This window comes from Aspergillus pseudotamarii, assembly GCF_009193445.1.
Source record: "Aspergillus pseudotamarii strain CBS 117625 unplaced genomic scaffold BDV38scaffold_23, whole genome shotgun sequence".
In the NCBI taxonomy this organism is placed as follows: Eukaryota; Fungi; Ascomycota; class Eurotiomycetes; order Eurotiales; family Aspergillaceae; genus Aspergillus; species Aspergillus pseudotamarii.
In genome coordinates this window covers 272932-286860 of record NW_022475037.1, presented here as the reverse complement: position 1 = coordinate 286860, position 13929 = coordinate 272932, and the positions used below count along the sequence as shown (strand labels likewise).

At 47.6% G+C, this 13929-nt stretch overlaps 4 protein-coding genes across 4 annotated transcripts; 3 read left to right on the top strand and 1 right to left on the bottom strand.

The window, feature by feature from the left end:
- Positions 1–186: 186 nt before the first annotated feature.
- Positions 187–2846, bottom strand: BDV38DRAFT_78904 (zinc-coordinating transcription factor SFP1). The gene is made up of 3 exons (XM_032063941.1): positions 1755–2846; positions 595–1642; positions 187–535 (listed from the first exon to the last, which is right to left on the bottom strand). The coding sequence occupies exons 1-3, from the start codon at positions 2381–2383 to the stop codon at positions 221–223; spliced, it is 1992 nt and encodes a 663-aa protein (XP_031914174.1). The 5' UTR covers positions 2384–2846; the 3' UTR covers positions 187–220.
- A 3340-nt stretch (positions 2847–6186) lies between these two features.
- Positions 6187–8946, top strand: dus3 (tRNA dihydrouridine synthase DUS3). The gene is made up of 3 exons (XM_032054440.1): positions 6187–6715; positions 6774–8669; positions 8742–8946. Exons 1-3 carry the CDS (start codon positions 6504–6506, stop codon positions 8827–8829), a joined length of 2196 nt encoding a protein of 731 aa, XP_031914173.1. The 5' UTR covers positions 6187–6503; the 3' UTR covers positions 8830–8946.
- An 87-nt stretch (positions 8947–9033) lies between these two features.
- On the top strand, positions 9034–10364 carry BDV38DRAFT_78816 (putative BAP31 domain protein). Its single transcript, XM_032063939.1, has 4 exons — positions 9034–9317; positions 9473–9607; positions 9665–9762; positions 9834–10364. The coding sequence occupies exons 1-4, from the start codon at positions 9297–9299 to the stop codon at positions 10210–10212; spliced, it is 633 nt and encodes a 210-aa protein (XP_031914172.1). The 5' UTR covers positions 9034–9296; the 3' UTR covers positions 10213–10364.
- A 654-nt stretch (positions 10365–11018) lies between these two features.
- On the top strand, positions 11019–12407 carry BDV38DRAFT_78830 (uncharacterized protein). Its single transcript, XM_032063940.1, has one exon. It carries the CDS (start codon positions 11229–11231, stop codon positions 12177–12179), a length of 951 nt encoding a protein of 316 aa, XP_031914171.1. The 5' UTR covers positions 11019–11228; the 3' UTR covers positions 12180–12407.
- The last annotated feature ends 1522 nt before the right edge of the window (positions 12408–13929 follow it).

The window sequence follows — 13929 nt, the reverse complement described above, 5'->3', positions numbered from 1 at the left end:
CCAAAAGGACTGACTATTCATTATCCGATCGAATCGCGGCTGCCCCAGAGAACCGCGATCGACAGGACGTTCATACCAAACGTAACTCCAAGCCACCGAACCGGTCATAAAGTCGTATGTCACGCGACGAAGCCGTCAAAATCGCCGAATTGAATTATGTGAAATTGAAGATAAGAACAAAGCATTATCTTTCAAGCTTTGTAAAATCAAGCGAGACCTTCTATAGAAGACCCTCCTCACCAATACCAGGTAGACCAGCCCCGGCAACATTAATATTTTGTCCCTGCATGACTCCTCCGCCGAAAGCCAGGTTGCGGCCAGCGGCAAGTTGGAAGTCGGGGTTGCATGGTGGAGAATGCGATTTGTGATACTTGAGACCATTCAAGTTCTTATAACGTTTGCCACACACTTCGCAACGGTACGGCTTTTCTTTCTCCATGCCGAGTGTTCCAGGATACGGCGTTGAGGTTTCTGGGTTAACAATGGAAAATGTACCATCTGCATTATCATGTAATTGTTGGTTGTTATGGCCGTGCTGCGATGTTATGTCAATTATAGTCCATGGAGAGTTCTATCCTGTAACAGAACACTTACAGCTTTGTGATATTTCAAACCATTTTGGTTTTTGTAAGCCTTCTCGCAACCAATAACAGGGCAACGGAAAGGCTTTGGTTCTTCATTTGGAAGCAAAGCAGTGGTATCGGGAACGCCGGCCAGCAGTTGCTGCTCTCTAATTCTGCGTGCAATTTCACTATTTGGACCGTACTGTGCCCCACTGAGCTTGAAATGAGCATTGGGTGTGTTGATCCCCCCGGTTGGGCTGAATAAACGTTTCGCCGGCTCGTCAATACAGAGATCCACCATGTCGTTGTTGGCAGCAAAGCGAGCGAATTGCTCCTGGCCTTGCATCATGTTGTTGGCCTGCATCCCCATGTCACCGAAGCCGCCAAGCACGCTCTCGTCGAGTTCGGCTGGGGTTCCCGGTGTGGATGAGTCGGGCGTTGACCGGAATTGAGAGTTCTGAAGTGGATTCGACATCAAAGTTGGCGTGTTCACCGAGGAAACAGTGGGGTTATTCTGCAACGACAGGGGGCGACCGGAGGCCACAGGCGTGCCGGGTTGAGAACCTTTGAACCCCTGATGTCCTGGAAGCATCGACAGATTCAAATGTGGCACCCTTTGATTGGAATGGCCGAACCCCCCTTGATTGCCATTTTGTGGCTGGGGCGAAAACAGCTGCGACGACGCATCATGATCACCCATTGGCTCGTCCAGCTCCATATCATCGATAGCATCAATATCGGAGTGCTGCTGAGGCGGTTGGCTTTGGTTTAATTTCCGCTGTGTGCTCTCGGGCTGCAATCCACGGTTCTGATTGTTGTTTTGCTGGTTCTGTTGGTGTGCCATCGCAGCCGCAGCCAAAGCAGCCCTGCCGTCAGCTTGGCTTGGGCGATGTCCCTGGTGTGGAGACTTAGTGGCATGGGCTTCTTCATAGTGCTGTAGGAGATCGTGAAGAGTAGGTAATGTCACACCACAGCAAGAAAAGTCTCGCATGAAGTTGGCTTCCAGCTTTGGGAGATAAGATGACGAGTGGAACGAAGGTGACTGGAAAGTAAATGGGGATGTGCCGGTCATTAAAATACTAGATCATTTAAAATTAGCCTCTGGCCGTTGAAACTCGAGTCAGGCGCATTTGTGGGGGTGCCAATCATGAATCCAAGTGGGATATCAATCGCGCGCCCATAAAAACTTACTCGTCGCGTATCCAACTGCCGACAGAAACACCACCCCAGCTCATACCACCAACCAAGCTCCCGGCCAATGACTCACGGCGCTGTTTATCACGGTTGGATCCGGACATGGAAATCGGTTTGGAGCCATTACCCCATTGTGCGGTCGCTGCACCGATGGAGTCTTTACGAGGTGGTGGCGCTTTGAATATATTGATTCCAACGCCGCCCGCGTGAGATATGCTACCGGTCCGCTCGCCATTTCCAGCTCTCTGGAGAGCAGAGGTCAAGTTCGACGCCTGTTGCCCCGGGGGAGAGACCGAGGCCTGACGAGTGGCGATATCAATTGGAGCTGCTGTATTGTTCATCGTGCCCGATGTGAAAGGGGGCGAGGGGAAAAGAGGGAAATCGTAGTCTTCTTGAGGTTGCGAATATAACTTCGTCGGATCGAGAAATGATGGATGGTTGTCGAGGAGACCAAATGAGTTTCGAGGCCACGAACGATCAGAGACCTTTACCCTGCGCGACGGTACGCCAAACCCGAGTGGAGTGGTGACAGGGGTCGAGTCCCGAGAGGAAGTGTGATCGTGATCCCCGACGGAAGGAGAGTAATGTAGAGGAGGAGGACTGAGCGTCTCTGCCGACCCAAGCATGAAGGAATGAATCCTCGAAAGCGGCTTTGGGCGGGATCACACAAGGAGTGAGTGTCCACCCTCGGATGCTGTCCCGCTTTGGAATTGTCTGCGGAACCGTAACGGATTCGGGAACAGTGGCGGCACCGTAACAATAAGTTAGTAATACTGCCGATGGAGAACTCAGCGATATGGTTCTTTCTAATGGGGAGGAAGATGTATGAAGAATAACTTTAGACGGATGAGACGATAAGTAGAAGAACAATACACCACGATAAGTCGATAACACCAGGGAAAAGAGCGGACGGAGATGGAGGGGGGGGTAGACTGGGCAAACTGGCGGAAATCGAGTCATGGAAGGATGAGTGGAAGGACTTCCAGCATCTAGTAATAATAACCTACCTTACCGGAGGCGACTAACTTCCTTCACGGCCTTACGGGGACAGGTAACTGTTGGTAGGGTACCTACAAGCGCATCCATGGGTAACCGATGTCTTTACTGGTTTGTATTACGTTGTATTACACGGAGACATTGGATATTGCCAGACAAATCTGAAACCAGATGGACGAATTAGTCATACACCTTTGTCATCCTAGTGACGCCGTGACTCTGTATTCAATGGCAAAAACTTACAGTAGTCGTAGTCGGCTTCATTACACAGTACGTATGGTTGTCCTAAAGAATTCCATGGGTTCATGGATAGCTAGTCTATCTACTAGAGACAACTAAACTAGGAGTCCGGCGTTCAACCGGTGCAATCGCTAAAGAATGGTGGGTTCATAGCTGACACCGCTTGCAGCCCACGACCACTCACGAGCTAGTACTAAAGAAGTAGTCTTCCTCAGAAGTCAATGACGATGGCGGTGGGATCAGAGTTCCATTTCTAAGGTACAGTGCTAATTAGTGGGATGGAGTACCATTTGTTAGCATTCGGACTAGTAAAATACTCGTCACATCTCCATAGGTCTGTAATTTCAATCTAACCATCTTTGGGGGAATGAGGGAGAGGCTAAATTATTGACCCTCCCGAGTTAGCCTGTAGTTCGACATCGTATGTACATTACGTTGCCCTTGCAACATTGACACATCAAAACCAAATCCACCACGAACGATCATTCGTCAAAGCAACCCTCCCGGGGATTGTGAACGATTGGTTCATAATCATTCGAGAGACTTTCAGCAGAGTCATGTTGTTCGAACTTCGTACATATTACATAGCCAATATGTAGGTGTAGGTGACGTCTCCGCTATTGTGAGACGGCTCATATAACCGATGGGGCGAAGGCGGCGGACCTGATCCGTGGTTCATTTACATGTGCTCCCTTGGGGCTGATAGAACGTCCTCCCCGACTGCAGACTGGGGCATTCCTAACTAGATCAACTTGATCAGCATTTAGACGAACAGACTATCTAAAAGCGTCATGAAGCAGACGGGCTGATCGAGTTCTTCTATCTACTTACGCAAAACTAGATTCAAATTCTTCCCCACATGGTCTCAAATTCCGGTGTACGTACTAACGGTTAGATAGGTTTCCTTGCGGTGTTTGATCTTCAGGGTCTTGAGGTTGATAAAGGCACTACTTACTAGGCCTGTTAGTACGCGACTGCGGGGGCTAATTGATATGTAAAATAGGCTGGGGCTATCTGACGTCCTAATCGTCGAGAGAGTACCTGGACGGAAAGCTTGGCTATCAGTGGTCACATCAATCCTAGTAATATGGACAGGTTCGATCATTTGGTGAACTGGTAAGTATGTACTCTTTACGGATATACAGCACGCAAACTTTATACTCCATCTCGGAGCTTTATCACATCACCATTAGCCAACACCACATGACATCAGAGAATAATCTTGTCACTTGTGGTGGAGATCAGATCAAACGAATGGGCGGTCTGTATGTATAGGATATACACAAAGACACGGGGAAATGAGAGAGTATTGTCGGCACTAGACCAACTAGAAGCGGCCTCGCTTACTCTATCGGTCCAAATTATGGACAAAAGTAGAGTGATGCGATTGTGGCAAGGCGAAATCTCTCCAGAGGCGGTTCACCGAAACAGATCATCCCCATCAGAACTGGAACACTGATCGTCTCACTAGCGATAGCCGCAGGCCTTCCTTTCAAGACGCAACCACGCTGGGGGATGTATCACCAAACCTTAGCTTCGGCGCTAGAAATACAGTAGAAGGATTCTTCGTGGCCGCTTTCACCGCTTTACCCGCTTAACACACTTACCGCTTCTGGTCTGATATGCAGCAATCGACATACCCAAATCTCGTACTAAGTTAAATACGTACCCCGTACGGTACTCCGGAGTAGGTATGTGCTCGTGGCGTCTTTCTGGGATGGAGGGTTATAATGATTAGTCTATATGAGGCTTATTATGGTGAAACCGGGCAAACGGGTATGCTGCTATGTATAGATGTTGGTTGTTAACATCACTCAAAGAAAATAAATCGGCCAAGTGGCCGCGAACCTTATTTAATCCAAGCCGCGGGACGTGTGGTATTGGAATCAGGCGATCATTTCTGGTTATCAAATATATACTACTTTGCTCCTGCTAGAGCCTAGCGGTCCTCTTGTGGCAATCCATACGGACAACATATTCAACCTAGATTTAATATGGACTATAAGGCTAAGGAACTATGTTGTTTTCCAGCCTCCCATTTATATTAATGACTCACCCCTCATCTCCGAAGTACGGACGAGAAAGTAGCAGTAGTAAGCTACCAAGGAGGTACTACCAAGTTAAGCTCGCCCTCCCCGGTGTATTGTCATATATACCGAATTCGATGCAATACTGTAATTTGAAAATCTGATACCGCCTCAGGTGATATCTCTCCCTGCCACTTGCATGATCTTACTGTCCTACCTCTTGCTGCAGCCATATAAAAATCAATGTCAACCCAATGTTGTGACTTTTACTGTGGGTCAATACACACCCAAGTTCACCGATTCTAAAATGCCACATGTGCTATTCCACCGATTCCAAAAGGTGCGAAGAACGGAAGAATATCTGATAGGTGGATCTTAGGGATTGTATCCATCCAGCTGAGGATCTCCAGCAGGGCGGCGTTACGCGCCATGGTAGACTCGAAATAGGGGTACTAGTACCGGCTGACCGGGACTATAGTGACAGAGTTGACCTTATACATCAATATATTTCGGTAGTTCAAGAGAGTACCCTTTATTCGGCATCAGTCGACAAGAGACGTGTCCCTAGGTAGGTCTTGTGATCTATTGCCAAGCTGCAATTGAGTTGATACTGATCCATCCATTGGCTTCGACTCCCCCTGATCGGCTAGTAGTCTAACTTACTAGTAGAAAGTACGAAGAAAAATACCAAATTCAAGTCACCATGGACGCGAAATTCATAGACTTTCAAATACCATTTTCGTATGTTCGTGCGGCCACTCAGGTTCGCTCGCCTACCGCCATTTTTCCGTACCTACATTAGCAGACAGGAAACAAAAGCTACAGGTAACAGCGAAAGTGGATTGGGTGGAGAGGGACGTTGGGGCCAGTGGCTGGATCTAAATCCCGAGGCGAGGATACACATTCTTGGCGGCCACCATCTGCTCGTTGAGTTCTTCTAGAAAAGCGAGAAAATGGGTAAAGGCACAGAGAGTTCAACTTCGGTGGGCCCCCCTTCACCCATTCCCCTGTAATTACCAATCATGCGTAAGGCACACAGACCGACGGAGGTATGGGCTAGGTATTTCGGTAATGTAAGGAACCAACCTACCGCGCATGCCGCCGCTGTACACAGTACCGGAAACAGCCCAGCATTTCTAAGTTGGGGTTCGACATCACCATTTCCAATAAAAGTAGTAGTACTCAATCCTACCCCAGTGCGGTGCGCACCAGCCATCGACCTCATGTAGACCGCCTTCCGTGCGCCACTAGCCCGTGCGCCACCACTAACTGCAAACAATGCAAATCCTCATTCATACTCAGCGGTTGGATGTTGAGAGCCGAAATTTTTGTCGGCATTAATCGAGGTAGAAGGCTTGTTTGCGCCAAGCATTGAATCTACCTGTATCTGCATTGGAATTTAGGATTCCAATTCCTACCCATCGATTATTTACCCGTCGCTTTAGGCAAGAAAGGTGGCCATTTTATCGAAACAGCTGTTTTGATGATGGCGCCGGAAACCGCTCAGTCGCAAACGCCGGAGGCCCCCATGCGCGATCTTCAAAACGACGTACCGGTCACGGGTACATTAGAGACTGGCAATAATGAGGAGCGCCCCTCGAAGAAAGCAAAGTTGGATGATGCCTCAACATCTGACAACAACTCTAGCAATGGTGCCCCTCAGCGCATGAGGGGTATCGCACCCGTTAAGCCAGAGTATGTTAGCGCAGGAGCAGCTATCTGCGGTGTACCTTATTAACTAACTATATGCTAGATTCATTATCCCAAGAGCTACGAACACAGAACCGCAACCTAATACGGACGACGCTGCCGAGGCCACACGTCACGAGGGGGCCCAAGGGCAAGAGACAGGGAAGAAGAAAAAGAAGAAGCCTACTGGACAAAACACAAACCGCACTTTTGGATCGTCTCAGGACGAAAAGGGCCTCTGTCCGAGCAGGATCCTTACACCTGAGTTCTCTCCAGGAGTTTGCCAATGGGGCGAAAAGTGTCGTTTTGAGCACGACCTACGAACCTACTTGAAGGAATACAAACGTGGTGATCTGACAACGTTTGATGGCGTGTGTCCAGTTTGGGACGCAAAAGGCAAATGTCTCTCTGGGTGGAAATGTCGTCTGGTGGGCTCTCATATGACTGAACGCGAGACGGCCGATGGCAGAAAAGAATTGGTGCTGGTTGAAGATGAGGAGCGCAAAAAGAAAGCACAGCCACTTGTTCCTTTTGCGGTCGAGGATGGTACTGCAAATATTGCTCCAATAGAAGCTAAGATTGCGCTAAACCGCAAGAAGGTCAAGACGCCTCGAGCTGATGCATACACAAATTGGCTGGACAAAACCTCTAGAGAACTGGAGAAAGTAATTCACAACCGGAATGTTCTTGAAGAGCGGGGCGCGGAGACCAAGGCCGAGCAGGTTGAAAGAGAAAAAGAAGAGAACCGGGCACAATACCTAGAGCCCCCATTCTTACCGTCGGAAAAAAGACGTATTTACTTCGGCCCGGAAACTCCTGTTTTAGCACCTCTAACCACCCAAGGAAATCTCCCCTTCCGGAGACTTTGTATAGAACTTGGTGCACAGTTTACTTACTCGGAGATGGCTCTGAGTATGCCATTGATTCAGGGTCAACGGGGAGAGTGGGCATTGATGAGAGCACACGAGACGGAAATGCTACCTCCAACTATTTCTCCAGGAGCTGATATAGTGCAAGGATATGATCACTCAAAAGATCTTAGATTCGGCGCCCAAATTGCGGCAAACAAACATTGGCAAGCGCTCAAGGCGACCGAAGTACTGTCCGCATACACCCCAAACCTCCGTGTTATCGATCTGAACTGCGGTTGCCCTATTGACTTGCTCTTCCGTGAAGGAGCTGGGTCTGCCCTTCTCGAACACCCGTCGAAGCTCGAGAGGATCCTTCGCGGTATGAACGCAGTTTCACAAGAAATACCTATCACCGCCAAGATTCGCATGGGAACCAGAGACAATTCACCCAATGCACTCAGGCTGGCAGAGCGTTTAATTCTTGGGGGCTACGAGTCCAGTACCCTTGGGCTTGGTGCCCCTGGTGTAGCAGCCATCACCCTGCATGGTCGGAGCAGGCAGCAACGGTACACAAAACAGGCAGATTGGGGATATATCTCTGAGTGTTCTGCTCTTATAAAGAGACTGAATGAAAAGACGGATCAAGTCACAGATACCGTACGAGAGCCGGACCCACGGACCCAGCCGAATGGAGGCAAGACATGGTTCCTTGGGAATGGAGACTGTTACTCGCACCTGGATTACGATGACCACGTTAACAATGCTGGTGTCGATACTGTGATGGTTGGTCGAGGTGCTCTGATCAAGCCTTGGTTATTTGAGGAGATTCAGGCAGGCCAGTACCTCGATAAGTCTGCGTCCGAGCGTTTATCGTTGGTTGAGAAGTTTGCCAAGTATGGTCTGGAGACATGGGGATCAGACGAGCATGGAGTTGGCACCACACGGCGCTTCCTTCTTGAGTGGTTGAGCTTCGCCTGTCGCTATATTCCCATCGGATTGCTTGAATACCTTCCACCACATATTCAGGACCGACCGCCGTCTTGGAGAGGCAGAAATGAGTTGGAGACTCTTATGGGCAGTCAAAACTACAAAGACTGGATAACGATTACGTAAGTTGCTTCTTTTCTCCCTCCCTTCTTGATGCGCTTAGTGCTTCACATGGATATTAACCTGCTGTGTAGAGAAATGTTCCTCGGTCCAGCCCATAAGGACTTCAAGTTCGAGCCGAAACATAAGTCCAACGCCTGGGAGGGGGAAGCGGAGGGATGAACCTGTGATGCCGCGTAGATACAGATTTAGTTACAAGGAACATATCTGCATTAAAAGTAGTGAATGAAACGGCCATATTGTATAGAAAGAAAAGCATAATTGACACGTGATTGCGCCACACTCCGAACTAGGTAGAAATACGTCACGTGATTAGCATTTCAGCTCCGGGCGGTGATGACGTCTACCTTGCCGAAGCTGAAAAGGACCACCTCATCTTCATCGCCCTGGGTACAAAAAAAGCCTCTGATCTCATTCCACCGCCCAGAAAAATAACTCGTCTCCTGATTCCAAGGCTCTGTAATATATATTCAGAGCTTGTTGCAGCCATCCTTTGAGTACCTGATACTGTCCTTGGCACATCTTATCTTTTGTTTACCGCGAGCTTCCCCCACGACCACAGGTTGATAGCATCCCCTGAAGCTATTTCCATCGTCAATTGTCGAATTGGGGTATTAGTGCCAGGCAAAATGACTCTCTACTACAGTCTTGTAAGTTTGTTCTGTATCTCACTTGCAGACTGACACCAAATCGACCATATCAAATTGCAGAATAGGGTGTAGCCTACAGTTCCGGCTGTGCCGAGGATATATTTCGAATTGTTCTGATTACACAGCTCCAAACCGTACTAACTTCATCTGTGTAGGTGTTTTGCCTTCTCGTGTTCGAGATGGTGATCTTTATGGGACTTATTGTCCCTCTGCCTTTCACAATCAAGCGGAAGCTGTTCACCTTCATCTCTGAAAGTCCGGCAGTAGCGAAACTACAATATGGAATGAAGGTAAGCTCCTAGTTACTTACGATAAGGGGTTAGACTTCTTGTTGACAAACTTTTTAGATTACATTCATCTTCATTTTGATCCTCTTCATTGACAGCGTGAACCGGGTGTACCGTGTCCAGCTGGAGGTGACTAACTTCTCGAAGGAGAACATGGGGTAAGTAATTTGCCTCACTTCAATATATTTTTGGTGAACTAGACATATCTAACAATACTTCTTGCCAACAGAGCGGCTGCCCTCGGCACTGACCGCATGGAAGTCCAGGCCCGGAAGTTCTACTCTCAACGTAACATGTACCTTTGCGGCTTCACCCTCTTCTTGTCTCTTATCCTCAACCGCACCTACACTATGATCCTTGATGTCCTCCGCCTTGAAGACAAGGTCAGGGTTCTCGAGGGCGACAAGAAGGCCGGTGGAAAGGACTCGGCTCGCCTTGCCGAGGCTGGAAACGCCGGCGAGATCGGACGCCTGAAGAAGGAGCTTGATGCAAAGAACCGTGACATTGAGACCCTGAAGAAGCAGTGCGAGGGCCTTACCCGCGAATACCACAGCCTGGGTGATAAGGTTGCCGGTAAGAGCGACGATGACACTAAGAAGGACCTGTGAATTCTTTCGTCGACTCAGAACTTGGAAAGCAATTCTGTGTGGTCTCAAGCGAAAGTATTTCATGAGATAAGACAGGATCTTCGAGCGGCTTTTATGGTATCAAAACGATGCTCGTGGAACCTAAGCGTCCCGCTTACTACTCGCTTTCAGTTGTGACGATACAAGTGAAAGGCTGTGCAGTAAAGCAATAAGTCAATAATCATGTGTGATAGATCTATGGTTCCCTGCTTTAACGGATAAGGTGGTTGTTTGTTTGTGGCGATATTCAGACACGTGGTGACGAGGGAGGTCTATACGCATTGTATGATATTTTATCCCTTGGTGGTTGACATATCAAACAAAAATCAATCAAGACATTCTTCAACGAGTACACAGTATTCCAGTGCAGGTGACTGCAAACCTCCTTCGATAAATCCAACAGGTCTGGAATCTCGTAAAACTCGCCATCGCCAGGACTATCAATTGGACTGGGATTGGCTAAGACCACAGTCTCTAAATGTAGGTTATGTCAACTTGCACCGAAGCTTTACGAACTTTGTATACAACCGTGTACTCCCTTACATAGTGGTGGCACCTACAAGCCGCTCAAAATATTAGAAATAAAAATACAAATCGGACCAAGCGGGGATAATTAGCTCAAGACTAAAAGGGGCCCGCACGAAGCATTTTGAAGGTGTAATTGAAAATGAATCATGATGAGGCGTTAGATTAGCCTGTGGCGCTGTTGCTGGCGGAGCGGAAAGCCTGTCCGATATGGGACTATAACATGTATCGCCATGTTTTCACCCTCCCCGCTTGACTAGTCCACTCAAGTATTAGGAAGGTGGCGCATGGCAAAAGGGGGGAATTCGATTGAATTAGTAGCTCAAGCGGTGGCTGCCTAACCAGGCCCTAAAAATGGAAACATAAATTGTCAAATTTGAAAAGCGCTAGACTGGTAATTGTGGATTTTCTTTTGAGGGTGACACTTCGAGGACAATTATCAAACAAAACACATATTCCATAGATAGAGTATCATGCATCTAGATCATAAGCTTCCTTGGAACACAATTTCTTCACACTTTGGCTTCATCAAAGAAAACCAATACAAGAACCGCAAGAACGACTTTGTTATCCAGGACCGCTTTGCTGATCGCCAACCCGCTGAGCTAAACCACTTTACCAAAACCCTTATCTCCGTGATCGAGGAGTTTGCGACTACTGAGCGAGCTAAGTATCCACCGTCTACCGCTCTGCCAACGTCCGGTCCTCTCTTCGACACGTCTATCCTACCGGCCATCGAACAAAAGTACCACCTCGAACCACACAGAACAAACTCCGCAGTCTCCAATCCCCTCTGTGAAGAATTCCAGAATGTCGAACATTGGATCAGCCACGCTCCATATAGCACGGCTGATGGGGACCTAGCTGACGCCGTGAAAATGCTACTTATATCGAACGAAATGCTCGCTTTACTACGTCTGGCAAACCACATGAAGGTCCCGCTAGCGACCCTTGATAATCTAAGTTGGGGCCACAGCTTCGGTGTCAACCATCTTCCGGACGTAGCTCTACAAGCCTACCTACTACTGAACATTGCCGCCGCTGTGAAAGCCAATGCCAAGCGCGGGTCTGCAGATGACACTGTTCGTCTGACGGAGACGCAGCGGTTCAGGTACTTCGCTGATTGGGCTTTGGCGGATCATGACTATCCGGCACAGAATATCCCGCATCGTTTATTTTGGAATGCGAAGGGCATTACTGATTTTCAATGCCCATCGTGGGATCCGTTGAGCCTTGACACGGATGCGGAAAGGGGAGAAATGAAGGCGTATTTGAAGATGTGTTTTGAGTTATTGTACCGGTATGACCTTTTGATGAGGGAGCTGGGTAGAGATCCAGAGTGGACGGAGAGAATCTTGGGTATTCTACGTCTGTGGGGAGCACGGTCTGTTACGATGAATGAGTCGGGTTTTTGCTTTGCCTGATTGCGCATGATGGACCTATGATCTACAGCACAGTGGGAAAAGAAAGGATATGCGAACTAGGCACTCCATAGAAGTATCCATAGCTGAAGTATGAGATTCTAGTCCTCGCATACCTAACGTCTGGGAGGAATTTATGGTCTAGGTTTCTTCAAGTGATTGTCGTAAGTCAGGTGACGATGTATACCCTACATGAGATGCCATATGAGATGAATGACTTGGGGGTACACATGAGCTGCCAAGACTGCCAAGATAACACGCTAGGTCGATGCTGCATGACGTGGCCAATTAAGTATATGCCATAGGTCAGTTGGCGGTGCATATTGCCTTCTTTTACCCAGAGCGGAGAACATAGTGTCTCTTGATAACGGTCAGCCTCAACTCATGCATTACTCAGCTTCTAACACCATTGAGAATGACAGTCTTAGTTTATAGTAGGTTTGATGGTGCAGCCTGACACTAGCAGAGAGGCTGAGTATCTGCGGTTGTATGGGGCTTAGGGAGGGATACGATGGAAATAGTAGAATAAGCCCCAGCCATAGATTGACAAGCAGCTGCAATGAAAGAAGTGGAGAAACTATGGGGACTTTCAGGAGTACTACCTAGTACGTCCATACAAACAACATATGTCTCCATGGGCGTTTCTTGACGTGTACATTGTACTTTGGCAAGATCGATCAATAAGGGGGACACAGATTTGCCACCAACTTTGAATGGTCTGCTTGTACGGTGCTCGTGTAACGAAATATGAAGTAGCAGGATCGAGGATTGCATAAAAGACAAACGTCGAGTATTCTTTTTCCAGACTAAAGAAGCAGCCTTGATAGGAAAAAGAGTTAGTATACCCATGTTCTTCGTATAGAATGAGTATGAAACTTTTGCCTTCTAAAATACAAAAACCTAACGGCTCCAGGATATTGATGCTTGTACGCCGATCTCGCTGTTGAATTACGGAGTATGAAACACGATTGCCCCTTATTCCTACCCAAGTACAACATGAATGCTTAGGGAGATCAGGAGTCTCAGCATATACTTCGGTAATGCAATTGTACTGTACGCAGTGGTCACATCTAGTAAGAGTGGAAGGTCATATGCTCATTACATTATCAAGTAAAGTTTTTCTTATGGGCAATTGATGCTTTTTATTTTGCCTTTTTTAAACTTCGTCTGGAACATTGTACATCGCCACTACTACTAATTAATAAATTAGTACTAGTAGTAGTAAGAGTATTGGGTGTCGAGTCAGTGGTCCAGTGACGACGTCACATTCGGCATCACCGCTTTCGTAGATCTCCGGATCAAATCTTACAGTAATTTGCATACCAAATCAATATCTGACCAATTCATATGAACAATCTGATAGAGCATGGAATAAAGGAATTATTCGTGGTTTTTAATTTCCGAGACTCTTTGCCCCCTCCCCTTCTTCGCTCTCTCCTGAGTTTGATTCCAGGATAGGATTTAATCTCCTGAGTGTTTATAATTTCTTTTTGAGATTGTCCTGGGATTCCAAGTTGATCGACCGCCTTTGTGTATTCGTTTTTCGCCCCTCTCTCTTTTTTTTTTTTTTTTTTTTTTCTCTTCTGGACTCGCATAGCGTGGCGTGGCATACCCTGTCTGATTTTTGTTCTATGAAGGTGTACGACGAACGGTGAACTCCTCTTTTCTTTTTCCTTCTGATGCTCATTGGTCACAGTACAGTCTATGCAATAATACTCATGTGTAAGTATTCTTCCAAGAGATCTGAGCCCTT

Excerpts from the sequence above, each read along its gene's own strand:
- BDV38DRAFT_78904 (XM_032063941.1), bottom strand. The coding sequence starts at position 2,383 with ATGCTTGGGTCGGCAGAGACGCTCAGTCCTCCTCCTCTACATTACTCT. Across the intron at positions 1,643-1,754 it reads GGCAGTTGGATACGCGACGA|TATTTTAATGACCGGCACAT; the intron begins GTAAGTTTTTAT and ends TAAATGATCTAG. Across the intron at positions 536-594 it reads GTTTGAAATATCACAAAGCT|CACGGCCATAACAACCAACA; the intron begins GTAAGTGTTCTG and ends ATAACATCGCAG.
- dus3 (XM_032054440.1), top strand. The coding sequence starts at position 6,504 with ATGATGGCGCCGGAAACCGCTCAGTCGCAAACGCCGGAGGCCCCCATG. Across the intron at positions 6,716-6,773 it reads ATCGCACCCGTTAAGCCAGA|ATTCATTATCCCAAGAGCTA; the intron begins GTATGTTAGCGC and ends ACTATATGCTAG. Across the intron at positions 8,670-8,741 it reads AAAGACTGGATAACGATTAC|AGAAATGTTCCTCGGTCCAG; the intron begins GTAAGTTGCTTC and ends CCTGCTGTGTAG.
- BDV38DRAFT_78816 (XM_032063939.1), top strand. The coding sequence starts at position 9,297 with ATGACTCTCTACTACAGTCTT. Across the intron at positions 9,608-9,664 it reads AACTACAATATGGAATGAAG|ATTACATTCATCTTCATTTT; the intron begins GTAAGCTCCTAG and ends CAAACTTTTTAG. Across the intron at positions 9,763-9,833 it reads TTCTCGAAGGAGAACATGGG|AGCGGCTGCCCTCGGCACTG; the intron begins GTAAGTAATTTG and ends TCTTGCCAACAG.
- BDV38DRAFT_78830 (XM_032063940.1), top strand. The coding sequence starts at position 11,229 with ATGCATCTAGATCATAAGCTTCCTTGGAACACAATTTCTTCACACTTT.